This window comes from Boleophthalmus pectinirostris, unplaced genomic scaffold, assembly GCF_026225935.1.
Source record: "Boleophthalmus pectinirostris isolate CB_2022bp ecotype Guang Dong unplaced genomic scaffold, ASM2622593v1 HiC_scaffold_19, whole genome shotgun sequence".
NCBI lineage: Eukaryota > Metazoa > Chordata > Actinopteri > Gobiiformes > Gobiidae > Boleophthalmus > Boleophthalmus pectinirostris.
Genome location: NW_026571140.1, coordinates 29,167,086 through 29,180,658, shown reverse-complemented (window position 1 = coordinate 29,180,658; position 13,573 = coordinate 29,167,086). Strand labels below are relative to the sequence as shown.

The window sequence follows — 13,573 nt, the reverse complement described above, 5'->3', positions numbered from 1 at the left end:
TACAAAAAATGCACTTGAATAAACCATTGTTGAACCAAACACAACCAAAACAATAAATAAAATGGATTATTAGGTTTATGTAACAAATTTGCCTTTAAAAGTTATTTTAGTCATTGCCTTACATATTCAGTGTATGTCAGGTGCTGGGGTTTGAGACATTTCTTCTTCTCGTTTGCGCGTTTGCCTACATTTGACGCATGTTTAGTTTTGATTTGGCTTCGTTAGTTGTTTAGTTACACGGCGATGATGTGTTTTGGTGCTCTGTCGGTGGTGCTAGTGTTGCAGCTTTATGTGAACCGCACAGACAATAGCGCTTTCTGTACTCAGGCTGCGCGCACATCCACTGTGTTGATAAACAAATAATCCGTCTATACCATACACGGGCTACGGTCTATACAGTCTATGCTGACACGTTCATTCAATCGTCATTACACTAAGGAAACAAGAGGAGTCAGTTATTTTAATAGATCCATGGTAGTACAGAGAGCGGTAGAAGCCTTTTGACATTCATTTTCTTTGGTAACGAGATAGAGAGAGACGAGGAAAACAAACAAGCAAGCAAATACAAATTATCGTGGGCAGAAAAGTTATCGAGCATGTTAAAAGTTATCGTGATTTATTGATTATCGTTACAGGCCTATTTCAGTTCTAGAATGTCTACTAAACAAATGGTAAATGTAGCTTTTAACTTGAAAACTACCATGACATCACAAGGTGGAACAGAGCATTTTCAGCTTTGTAGATGTAGAGAGACTAATAATAAAGGATTAATCAAAATATGTGAATGAAACAAAACACAACTGCAGGTATGTTATCAAGGAGGTAATATTATAACATGACTTAAAGCTCACAAGAGTCAGTTTTGTGTAATATAGGCTCTTTAATATGCAAGTGAATGAATGCATGCTACAATATTTTGACTATTGTTGTAAGACTGGTAAATCCCTTTTCAGTCCATTCAAATTTGACCATGTTACTGCTAATACTGCCCATGCTGATTATATGTGCCCAGTGCAGTTTTTGTCTTTGTTACTCCACTTTTCTCTCCAAGATCGGTCAACATGTCTCTGCTTAGATGGACTTTAGTGATCACATGTTCAGTTTCAAGAGCTATTTATGCACGAATTTCGATCTTGGATTCGCTGACCCGGGCCTCGTTGACATGTCATCTGTATCCTTTCCCCCAATCTCTCAAACCAACACGGTTTATAAATAACTTTTTTCTTCCTCCGATGCATTCCCTCCAGCTTATTAAATACAGCCCATCTCCAAAAGCGCACTCGCTCGCTCACTCACCTTATTTCATCTTCAGTTGGTCGCCTCAACATGGGAAAAATGCCACCTCCGCCGCTTGGCTTCTTCAAACATTTGTGAAGTGCTAAGCTCATCTGGGCAGTTTAAGAGGGCAGTCTCTCAGGAATGCAAGGCCCGCTGACCCACAACACAGTGCAAAGAAGACAGCCTGACCAAGAGCACCCGAGCGGATATACTCCGCCGCTCATTGGCATCAGCGCGAGATTGTATTAGGCCCTGGAGTTTGTGGTCTTTAAAGGCTGCAGCAGCTCTCCACAGCAAGGCTAATGGAAATGATGGGCTCGCGTTACAAGCTCTCCTCACAGACCAGGAGGAGCAGAAGCCATGCTGGTGTCTGTCTGGGCGCATTTATTTGACAATTACACTTGGCGTGCAGATGTGGGTTCATGCTGCGTGTTGGTTTTTGAAATATTTACATCAAGGGAGAATATTTCGAATGTTGGAAGAGAATTTTGTTCATGTAAACCGTTGCACACATTGAGAATTTGCGTAGGAAGTACAGTATATGCCATAAGTAAGAATGTTTTTCAAAGAGTTTCTGGTGAATAAAACACATTATACCTGAACTAGGGATGGGCATTCAATGAAATTTTCTTAATCGATCGTCGGAAGAATTAATGATCGATTATCAATTAATCATTAACGTTTTTATATAAAAATTATCATCATTATTATTACTGTCTGCACTACTAATCTGCATAAATAAATTCAACTTTACGACATATAAACTGTAATCACTCTAGAGCCACATCAGCCGTTTTAGATTATAATCTGTTTAATTCAGTTTTGCGCAACTCTCACAGAAACCAAACTTAAAACCGCATCACTAATTTGCATAAACTAAGCGAAGATAAAAATTCAGCTCTTGTGCACTGATGCGGTCAACTTCTGTTGGATTAAAAGACACGACTCAGTGGAATACAGGTTAGTGTGACCATATTTGCATTTGTCAAAACCAGGACACCGTGAGGGGGGTGGGAGGTGGGTCCTCGTCATCGACATTGGGCGACTCTCACCTGGCAAAACTTTTCCCACTGGACACCGAAACATATGTGCTGCTTTGTACACTGTGCACATGGACTCACACTTGTCCTGATCGGAAAGCGTGGAATTTTTTGTACAAGTCATCGTTGCACATTGTTCGCATTTGCACTTCAGTACGTTGCAGCCTGACCGACATGTACGGACCTGTTTGGTCACGCTACGCACAGCAACCTACATTCGGTTTGTCGATTAAAATGAACGAAATCGATGAAATTCTTAATGATCAATTATCGATTATTCGACTAATCATGCCCATCCCTAACCTGAACAAATGCAAGGTAGACTCAAGATAGGTTTATTGTCATACTGTGGAACATTCAACGCAAAGTAATAAAACCTCCATGGAGTCAAGCCAATGGTGGTAAAAGTTGCACCTTTAATTTGTCGCTCACCTTTCTATTCCTTTATAGCATTGGGTAAGAATAATTAACACCTACCCTATCATCTACAGAGGATAAAATAGCTTCAGAAATCCACCTTATCCATCTTAGAAATCTTTGCAAATTGTATTCTTGGATTTCCCCTGTATACACACACAGCTCCTCTGTGATGTGACCTAACCCTCAACCGATCATCTAACAGTTCTGCCTGTGCCTTTGAGCGTCGTCATCATTTATTCTTTCGATGTGCAGTGAACGCAAGAAGGTGAAGACTTGTATTGATTGTTCTGCGTTGTGCGTTGCATCTAATTGCCCTTCTCACTTGCACAGGATGTGATTAAAACACACATATGTAAGCTTCTTTGATTTCTACAGACCTTGCCATTCATTTACTTGGAATTGCTGACTGACAGATTTTTATTCACGATAGAGTTTGTTTGACCTAATATTGCTCATGCTTTGTGTATTTTAAAGCTGCATTATGTAACCATTTGTCAGGGGGATCTCCTATTGTCCATCTAGATTGGATTGCTTTGTCTGAAATGTTTCACAGTATGGCATTAAACCTATCTATCTATATAATGCAGGATTATTTAAACAGAAAACAACTCCAGGTACGTTTTTGAGGAGGTAACAACATTCTAACACGACTAAAAGCTCACAAAAAGTTAAATATAGGACCTTTAACATTACAGAAATTTCCCCTCAAATTCTAACTATCGGTCTTGTTGATCAAAACACTTTATAAAATCAAGCAAGTGTAGCTCTAAAATTCAGATGTGAAGTCTGGCAGCACAAGTAGAGAAGATGCATCATGTATCTTAAAACCAATATGCAAAGCAGTCTGTGGCGGTGCTGCCATTTGTTCAGAAGCTCCGGCTAAAGCAGCGATTTGGAAATGTACTGCAGGGAGATGAAGTGTTGATGTGGTATTGCTTTTCTCAAATTTGTTTAACCTGTGCCTTGTCGAGTAATCTCACTTTAGCAAATAGGATGATTGGTGGTGGTGTCCTGAGGTAACTGCATGGGCAAATAAGAGTCGGAATAAAGTTGTATTACATGGTTTAAATGTGTTTTGAGGGAAGTGGGGAGGAATGGCTTTTACATAAATGAGTTCAGTGACATTGAAGATGAGTTGCACCAGTCTTGTAGTAGTGGTGATTCCTTGTGCTTACTGGGTTTCTCTCAGCCAATAAAAGTATTCTATTTGTGGGACAGCAGATGCTTATTTTTTTGCTTTATTTTTTCACTTCACACCCAAGAGAGAGAAAATGTGCTCTTCTTTTTCTAATGTTTTTTACCAAGTCCTGGATCAGTTCAACACTCCCATAATCAGCCAGTGCTTTCCTCTGAATAGATGAAAGACGTGAGCACACAAACCCACACGTGTGCTCGCCAGCAGCAGCAGCACAACAGCGAGAGCACAAATAAACAGGCTCAAACACACAAGAAGCACAAGCCATTTGGCAGCGTGCACACGTCTGGGGAGGGCTTCAAAGCCACTGACATGAATTTATGATAACGCCACTGCGCCTTTGCCAAACCTCAACTGTTGTTGTTTTTCTCTCTCCCTCCCGTCCTTCTGTATGCGCTGCCATCCTCCTGATCAGAGCTTTGGAGAGAGTTAGCAGGTGTCCCCGGTCCCTCAGAAAGGTGTCTGTGTGCACGTGCATACATTAGTGTGTGTTCACTACAGGATATCCTCATTTAGCTGTGTTGCCACATGTATGATTAGCTCTGGCTCCTGCAGCCCCTTGGCGGATCAAAACTCTTTGTAAAGTTTATTTTGTAATGAGCCTATGATAGTATTTCCCCTCTCAGCGTGGCTTGCTTGTAGTGTGTACTCTGTGCTAATGGATTCTTCTTTGTTGTTTCAGATGAAGACTGTGTGAACTGCACAGATGAGTGTCGTGTCCTGGGACATTCAGACCGCTGCTGGATGCCCAAGTTCCCTGGAGGAGGAAACCAGGCGGAGGGCGTGGACTACAGGAACAACATGTTTGTGCCCGCAGGGATGGAGACTGTGCCCGAAGCAGAGAACTACGAGTCTGTCAACCCCAACGGCAAAAAGACTTTCTGCACTTTTGGTAAAGAAAGGAGGGACCACACCATCCTTGTGGCCAATGTAAAGCCGTATTTGAAGGCCAAACGCGCTCTGAGCCCCCTGCTCCAGGAGGTGCCCTCTGCCTCCAGTAGTCCTACCAAAGGCTGCTCCACCCTGGCCTCCTGCGCTACTGTGAAGAGTCCTGCAGATGGCGCTGAGGGCAAGCCTCCGCCCGTCACCTGCTCAGGCCACTACGGACCTCCAGACGGACAGTTCTTATCGCCCACCAAACAGAGAGAGGGGGTGTACCCGCCCCTGCCCGCTGACCCCGTGGCCAAGGTGCTGGCAGAGGCACGCTCCAGGATCAGTCAGGAAGCATCTGGGGAGATGGAGACAGTGCTGGAACAGGGCGAGCCCGATGGTCGTGAGGGGATGGACGCTGATCAGGTGGTCCGGGACATCGACAAACTCTTACAGGACTGCAGAGGGAGTGAATCCACAGGCACGCTCAGGAAGTGACCTCTGGACTAAATAACACTGAGACAGATGGAATAGTCCTATTCCACAAACTGTGAAGCCAAAACTGTCACCAAAACAAATCACACACATGCTCCCATTACAGGAGCTCTTTTTACTGTATTTGTTGTTAAAACCACTGACACTGAAGGAACAATGGAACATTTATAAAGTCAGTCATTAAGCACCACTTTCGGTGCTCCTATCTTACCAAGGATATGGGACTGTGTAACAAACGTGTGATTTCCTGCTGAATTTATAGACCTTTTTGTTCTTTAACTAATGGCAGAGGCCTATGCCTCTGGCACCTCTATTATCTAAGTGCCCACCAGCTCATAAGTGTGTTGTCCATGGTCTCTCGTGAAATCCTACAGAAGTGTGTGTAGGTGGAGTTCTGTTATGTGTAATGGCCATAGACCGAGAAAAGGACTTTTATGGTCAGACATGACAATCGATGTGAAAACAGAGAAAATACAAATGTTTGGACAGTGAAGGACAAGGGTACAAAGCTTTTGTTCAGACTTGTGGATGTTGTGTTGGCTCTGTGGGCAGAGGGTAATCAGACTGGTCTAACTGGTGGTACTGGACCTAGGAGACAGAGGGAGACTTGTAAGAGTTCATATCTCAGCATCATTCGTAGCCACATGTGTAAGCTGTCTGTCCCTCGCCTCTATTTAAACATTCATGTAGTGACACTGCACACGGACTGAGCGCACTAACTCATCTGTGTACGTCTGCGTCCAGCTTCCACTGTGTACAGTGAGCTCATTCACATGCTGTATAAAAGGGACATATTCCTCAACTGTGAAAAGATGCTATCTATACAATGATATAGATGACTTATATGTATGAATCCATGTATAGTGTCCAAATATTAACACAATATTTATACGTTTTCTAAGAAAAAGAAGTGAGGAATCTCAGCAAAAAAGTGTCCTCAAGAAAATTTTGAGAGCGGCGTACTAACTTGTTGAACTGCAAAGGGCACTGCCATTGTTTCAAGTACAAATATCCAAAAACATGCATAAACAAGAAAATGTCCCTTCACATTATCACTATACATAATATCATTATCTGTGTAAATGTATCCAATTTAGATGTGTTTACATAAAATTGACATATTTTTATTGATTTTACTGCAATTTCTGTGCATTTGAGCCAAATTGTTATGTGTACAAAAGCTATATTGTGTATTTTATTAAATTAATATATAGTTGTGTTGCAATATACATGGGCTTATATTGTATTTGGCAAAAGTTGCCTTAGTAGCTGTCGAACTCTGTGAGTTTGCTTTAGTTTGGGTTTTCATTGGTGTTTCCTTCTACTCTGCAGTGCTTTTGAGATGTCGCCTCTTTTTACCCAGAGGTCCGGCTGGATCCAGTACAACTGTTAAAGCAAAGTGAGCCAGCCGATCTGAACTACTATTCAAATCCAAGAGAAAAAGCAACAACCACAAGACAACCGTTTGAAAATTTGTACTGAGCAGATTTTTACAGGGCAGCTATTTTCTTTAACAATAACTAGTATGCGTCATTTGTGTTCATTACGTTTTTATTTTCAACCTTCTTTCCAAAAAAGAAACCTGCCATATGGAAAGTGGAGTGGTTTCCTTGGTGATCATCTAACTGCCTTACTGTCTCTGCGGAGAGCTTGTTGTAGTTTGTGTGGAGTGACTGCTTCTGAAGCCCTGGTCCACGCGAATGTGCTTTTTCTAATACGGACCAAAAGAGGATCTGTCTCCAGCAGTCTGTGTCCTTTCTGTATGTACTCCTTTCGAAATCGCATTCTTTGCAGTGAAAAATGAACCTGGACTTATTTCTTTTGGATTTGATGTTTAGCTGTTTAGGAACATGGTTTATTATAGAAGTGTCTTCACAGTCAGGCTTTCTAAAGTAAATTATATACATTTATTTTTAAAATGTTGGCTCGTTTCAGCCACTACCTGCTTTTTCTAATACTATAAGGTCAGTTAAGCAGAAGTAGTAGTACTAGTCTAGACGTGTTTGAAAATGTGACCACAATCTATAATGTACTATATCCATTAGAGGGAACAGTGACCTTGGATGCTCTGTAAAACCCAATTCTATTTATTTGTATTTATATAATTTATACATCCCATCTTGTAATTTTCCTTTTTGCTTTATCGCTTCCCCAGAGCAGAGGAACACTTTGAGGCAGTTGGTTTTGCAATTTCATGTATATTTTTATTATTTATTTCAAGCAAGCTGACAGGATTTCAGAGCGCAGAATCTTTAAGCTATTTCCGTTGCTGCTACCTCTCTGAAAATCTATAGATAAATCATTTGGAGAGTCGCATCACGTAAATGGAGCATAGCGCTAAAATGTGCTGTTCAAAGTTAGCACTGGAACTGTGATCCCAACAAAACGCACACACGGCTCTACACAGACAGACTTAAGCATCTCACTGCCTGCCATACAAATGCACTGCTCCTTAAAGGGAACGGCTTAAAGTAAGTTGGGGCGAGCCGGTTCCCACACATGTATGACACTTCCCCACTTTGTCTTTTACCTTTAGTTTGCTTTATTTCATCATGTAAGCGCACTCAACTCAAATTTGCATGCAACCTTCTTTTCATAAACTTTTTTTTTTTTTTTTCAGATATGAGAAAATTGGAAACCTCTACTTTTTAAAACCAGTGTCAGTCTGTGTTCCAAGTACACAGCCCATAACGTAAACTGTTAGATATTGGTTTAAGTTGGTTTTAAAGGTGCACTGCGTAACTTTTTTGCCACCTGGCTGTTTCCATGGAGATCACTCTTGTCTTATTCTGCAGTTTGGCATTAAACGTATCAGTCTCCATCGATAAAAGCAGCTCCAATCTGTGAAGTAACGCAATAACAGCTCCATGGAGATGAACAATTAGTAGGAGAAAAGCTGCGCAGTGCACCTTTAAGTACTAGTTTCAACCAAGTAGAGATGTTTTTTCTTGTAATTAAGTCCATTAAACAACATTTGAAAAGTGTCTCTTTAAAATATACTCACATTGTCCACACATTGCCCCATTCTGCTTTATTTTTTATCATTATTATTATTATTATTATTATTATCCCCTCTTGTTAGACTGTTAATTGATAATACCCTAGTTGTCATGCCATTATAGCTGGTCATGTGATCACAATTTCACCCTGATCAAACTCTTTAAGCTTTTCAGTACTTTTACAAAACTCTCTTGAATTCCCTGAGCAGTAAAAAAAAAAAAAAAAAAAGTACTGCTATTTCTTTACTTGGGAATATATTTGAACTTTTTTTCCTACTATTTCCTCATTTGGGAATCTATTTACACTTTGGTTTTCCAGTGAATCTATCTCCGCACTTTATACCTGTCCTGTCCCCTCTAATGGAGCCCCCCTTGGCCCAGGACACTGCTCTGCCTCTGAAAGTTTGGGCAGGAAATGGCCTGGTTCCAATGGAAGGTCTTCTCTGTACAAAGCCATGGCCCCTCTCTCAGGCTATTTGCTGTGTAATCGAGCACAGGCTGCCGCTAAGGTCAGTACATAGTAGGAGTTTGAGCCTCTCATTATTGTCTAATTACACCACACAGGCAGTGCATTACTCAACACCAGAGTGGAGCTTTGTGCCCACTCCAGACTGTACATATAGGCTGTGTTCATGTGAAATCATTTAAAGGTCCTACATTACGCAAAATGGACACTTGTGAGGTTTAAGCCATGTTACAATGTTCAAACATGTTCATAATCCATTATTATTAGTCTTTCTACGTCTCCAAAGTGCACTCGGTTCCACCTTCTGATGTCTTGAAGGGGTAGTTTTCAAGTTAACAACAACATTTTATTGTTTGTTCGGTAGAAATGTTAAATTCCAGACCTGAAATTATCTGAATGATTCCAGTGAAAGTGTATGGAGTGGAGTACTTTCTGTAATACCTCATGACATCACAAGGTGGAACAGAGTGTATTCTGTTTGAGAGAATAACTCAGCATGTGTGAATGAAATAAAACACATGTCCAGGTATGTTTTTGATGAGGAAACAACATTAGAACATACAGTAGATCAGAAAATAGCATAAGATAGTTGGTGTAAGCTAATGTTAACCTGTGATATTGAGCAGTGGTTCATAAAGGTGCCTTATGTAACATTGTTTTTTTGGTGGACGGTTCACCGCCTGCTTGTTTTCATAGGGATTTTATTTCTTTGCCTGGAATGTTCCACACATCCATGACATTAAACTTATCAATGCATTTCTTCAGTTAGAGGTGTTTTTATTTAGCCAAGCTAGTGCCACCTAGTCCTTCCGCTCAATTTCATTTCTCTGGAGTGACTAGGTCAGGAATCGGAATACACTAGACGGTTCACAAAAAACCCCGGAAGTTCAGGCACCAGCCAATCAGCGAAGATCCATACATTCTGTGTTGGCAACGATTCCCGAGATTGAAGATTTAAAGCCGAAATAAAGAGAATGTTTGGTGAATTCTATCAAGGGGAAAGACGTTATTGTCCTTCTTCCAACGGGATTTGGGAAAAGCTTACGTACGTCACGATCAAATAGCAGCGATTGGTTAAATGAAAAAGCTACCCGCCTACCGTCAAGCAAACGAATTCTAACACTGCGAGGTCAGACGGTTTCCACCAAGTGAAACTGGCTGATGAATCAAGCTAGTCTTTATTGCCTTGAAAATAAAATGAGCGAGCTGTCTTTTCATATCTCTGACTTGTAACCTGACTTTGTGGTTACCTGCTTGTATCGATGGAGGTTTAATGCCATACTGTGGAACAATCCAGGTAAATCAATATTATTTTCTTGGATAAAAGCCGGTGGCAAGCCATTCAAATGAAAAGTTCCATAGTGCACCTTTCGCATGAAGTAACTGTAAAAGATAACAGATATGTTTGCTATTTCTTCTCGTATTTACATATTTTTTTCCGATTTGGACACACTTACTGCCTCAACTAAACACTTGGTCTTGCTCAAGGGCACAACAGCATTATAGGCTTCATAGTAGAAACTGACAACCCTCAATTAGTCAATTAGTGAGACATTTATTCCTGGTAATAAAGCCACATTACATAAATCAGTTGACCTTGAACAATATTAATAAACGTATTTAGTTAGCAGTGAAATCTGGCGTTTAAACACTGGCGTAACATGTATGTAAAATTGTAGAATCAGAAAATATCAGAAACAGAAAAATCACATGTTCTGAAGTAATCTGAGTCTCACACTGTAGGTTTACTGACAGACTTCACATGAGCACAACTTATTTCCACGCGATAAGGGCCGTGTACAGTGTGGCTGCCTGCCTTCTGACTCACAGTGAAGCAGTGATGCATATTTAGACAGACACTATTAGCTTTCTCTTTTTTTTTCTTTCTTTCTTTTTATCTCACACGGAAACGCCATGCTGTTTTGGTTTTGGAAATATAGCACCCAATGTCTGTCAATGACGTCTCTCCCTCACCCTCCCAAGGCCCCACCGAGATCTACGGGCTCCACGCTGCAACGGGCAACTGGTCACGCCACCAGAGACACTCATTTGTATGGATTATTTCAACTGCTATTGTCTAAAGGCTGTGTTCATTGTGATCTATCTGAAAAAATGAGAAAAGATCAAATAAAAAGCAATTACTAATACCTGTTTGCACTGCTTCTTGTGTGAGTTGGATAAGGAATGGCTAGTCATGGCTCTCGTTCCTCTGTTCCCTCGAGATAACTTTGCAATATGTTCTACGGGCCAATTTTGTGTTGTCAAATAAAGACTGTACTGTTTATGGGCTAGGTGTAAAGATACTGTGAAAGATCGAAATAGACCTTTTTCTCCCACTCCCATCTACGGGTTTCATAATGATGAGAAAATAGGACTATGGCGATTAACAATTTAAAACACAGTGTTGCATATATCAGCAAGCCAAAACGGATGAATAGTGTTAAGTACTTTGCGGACTTCGGATAACTTTGCAGACATTTCAGTAAAATATAAAATTAACTTTGGGTTTAAATTCTGTGCGCATAAAACATTAATGGTTTCTTTTTCTCTTTTGGCTCAAGGGCATGTGCATTTCTGTAAAAGTAATGTGTCTGAGTTAAGACAGCCAGATCTGCATTAAGAGGTCAAATGCCGCTTCTGCTTATAGAAATAATCATCACAAAACATGGCCAGATGCCGAGTGTGATCATCCTGCGTACTACTACTAAGACTGACAACGCAAGGAGAGTTTATTTTTATAGACCAAAACAGAATAAAAAGTCATCTAAAACATGGATAAATACATCTGAAAGCCAATCAAGAATAATTATAATCATATTACACTTAAATTAAAAGAACATAGCTTTAGACATTATGCTTGTTAGTTGCATTGGCTGCTTATTTACACCCTAGAAGCTCTCATGAGTCATCTCAAATTCAATCTTCTAATAAGTTTTAGTGGTGCTCTGTGTAACTTTTCTGGTGAAGGGTCTTGAATCTGCATGTCTCCATGGAGGTGTTATTGCTTTGGAAAGGTCCACAGAACAGAATACTATACCAAACTATCTCAAACTTTTCACACCAAGTAACATCAAATAAAATATCGAAGTCTATTGCAGAACTATACCAGGTCTAAATAAGGGCTGAACCAGGTCTAAGTTGTACTAAAAATACTAATGCTTTACACTTGTAATGCGCTTCACAGGCTTGTCAAAGCCTCCCAAAGTGCTACACTGTACTCATTATTCATTCATACTTAGTGATGGTAACCTGGGACAAACAGGCGGAAGCAAGTCTGCTACTCTTCGCCATCAGCTCCTGTGAGCACCACTAATCATTCACACACACACACCACTTTAACATTAGGCAATGTCTTACCTAAGAACAACAACTGAGCAGGAATTGGTCTTACCACCTTTGGGTTGCGGGACCACTCCTCTTTTGCAGAACTTCTGAACAACAACTAACCTAAAAGTTTAGGACTCTAAACTGTAAACTGATTTATCCCAGGCAAAGCAATAACATCCCCATCCACACAATCAGGTGTCGGACCCTCCATAGGAAAGGTTTCATAGTGCAACTTTAAGGACAAAATATTTACTTTCTGCGTCATAATTCCCAGTTCAGGAGCTGTTCACTCTGTGTTAGTGTTCTTAATGGTACGCCTGATTAGATTTCATTGGTCACTATGATGCACATAATTTGAATTGCACAGTTATTAGATAGTAGATTGCTCTCCCTCCTTACACAATGCTTTTGAATTACCTTTTATGACCTACTTAGTGTTTTCCAATACAAAATGCCATGCCATAAAAGCCTGATGATTGGCCATTGGGAGTATATCAATAGGTATTTCTATGACATGGCACTGTGGTAGTGAGGTCTATTTGGATTTCATGAAGCCATCTGCATAGCGCTGCCTTTAAATTGACTTTGGTAATTTGCCAAACTGCAGCTCCTCAAATGTACCCATCAGAGAAGGCTGGATTCTAATTGGAAGAGAAAGGAACACGGTAAGACTTATTTATTGAAAGCATTTTGATGGAGAGCCACGTCAATAGCATTTGTCATCTTGAAAATACTTGTGGCGTCTGAGAATTAATTAAATGAAAATAGCGTTGCTCTTAAAAAAACTCAAAAAGCCATTCAAAATATTCAGGCGGAATTACTCTTTGGGTTATTTATTTGAGAAGGGCCCTGTCAAATTAATTTTGACCACAGAGGGAATTTTCTGCCCCATACTGATTCTGCAGACCATTTATATTCAGCGCAGCTTTTTCTGTTTGTATCCATCTACTTTGCCTGGAGGCAGATATTAATTAAAAAGATATCAGAGGTAGCCTTTAGAAAAAAAAAAAAGGAAAAAAAAAAAAAAACACTACATCTGGAGCTACAGCAGATCCATGCAGTGCAATCTCATTTGGTGCTGGGAAAAAAGGTGTCTCTTAACCAAAAGTTTACTTTCTGACAAGTACGAAGGTGTCCTCACAAACCAAGGCACTCAGCAGAACAGCATAAAAGAATATAAATTAAGTTGTTTGATGGTAATATATGCATAATATAATTAAGTAGATTTGAGTGCCAGTCTACTGTCTGTAATTGGACGTAACTATGTTTTTTACACCATGATATATTCACAAATGAATATTATAAAAAATACAATACAGTAAATCATCTAAGCAATGAACTTATATGCACTTCATTTTATGGTACAGTCACTGCCCAACAATTCTCCTGTTCTTAAAGAAAAGGTTAAGGACTCTTTATACACCATCTGTAATAACCATAGTCCTGCCTTACACTTGTATTGTGAGCCTTACTTCTCAATGGT

General features: G+C 40.2%; 1 protein-coding gene across 2 annotated transcripts in view; it reads left to right on the top strand.

Moving 5' to 3' along the window:
* The window catches only part of LOC110172936 (protocadherin-17), a 117,990-nt gene extending 107,199 nt beyond the window's left edge, over positions 1-10,791 (top strand). For both annotated transcript variants that reach the window (XM_055154745.1, XM_020938897.2), the window contains exon 5: positions 4,616-10,791. In XM_055154745.1, the coding sequence (XP_055010720.1) occupies positions 4,616-5,301 (686 nt within the window). In that variant the 3' untranslated portion in view covers positions 5,302-10,791. The remainder of the gene's footprint in view (positions 1-4,615) is intronic.
* The last annotated feature ends 2,782 nt before the right edge of the window (positions 10,792-13,573 follow it).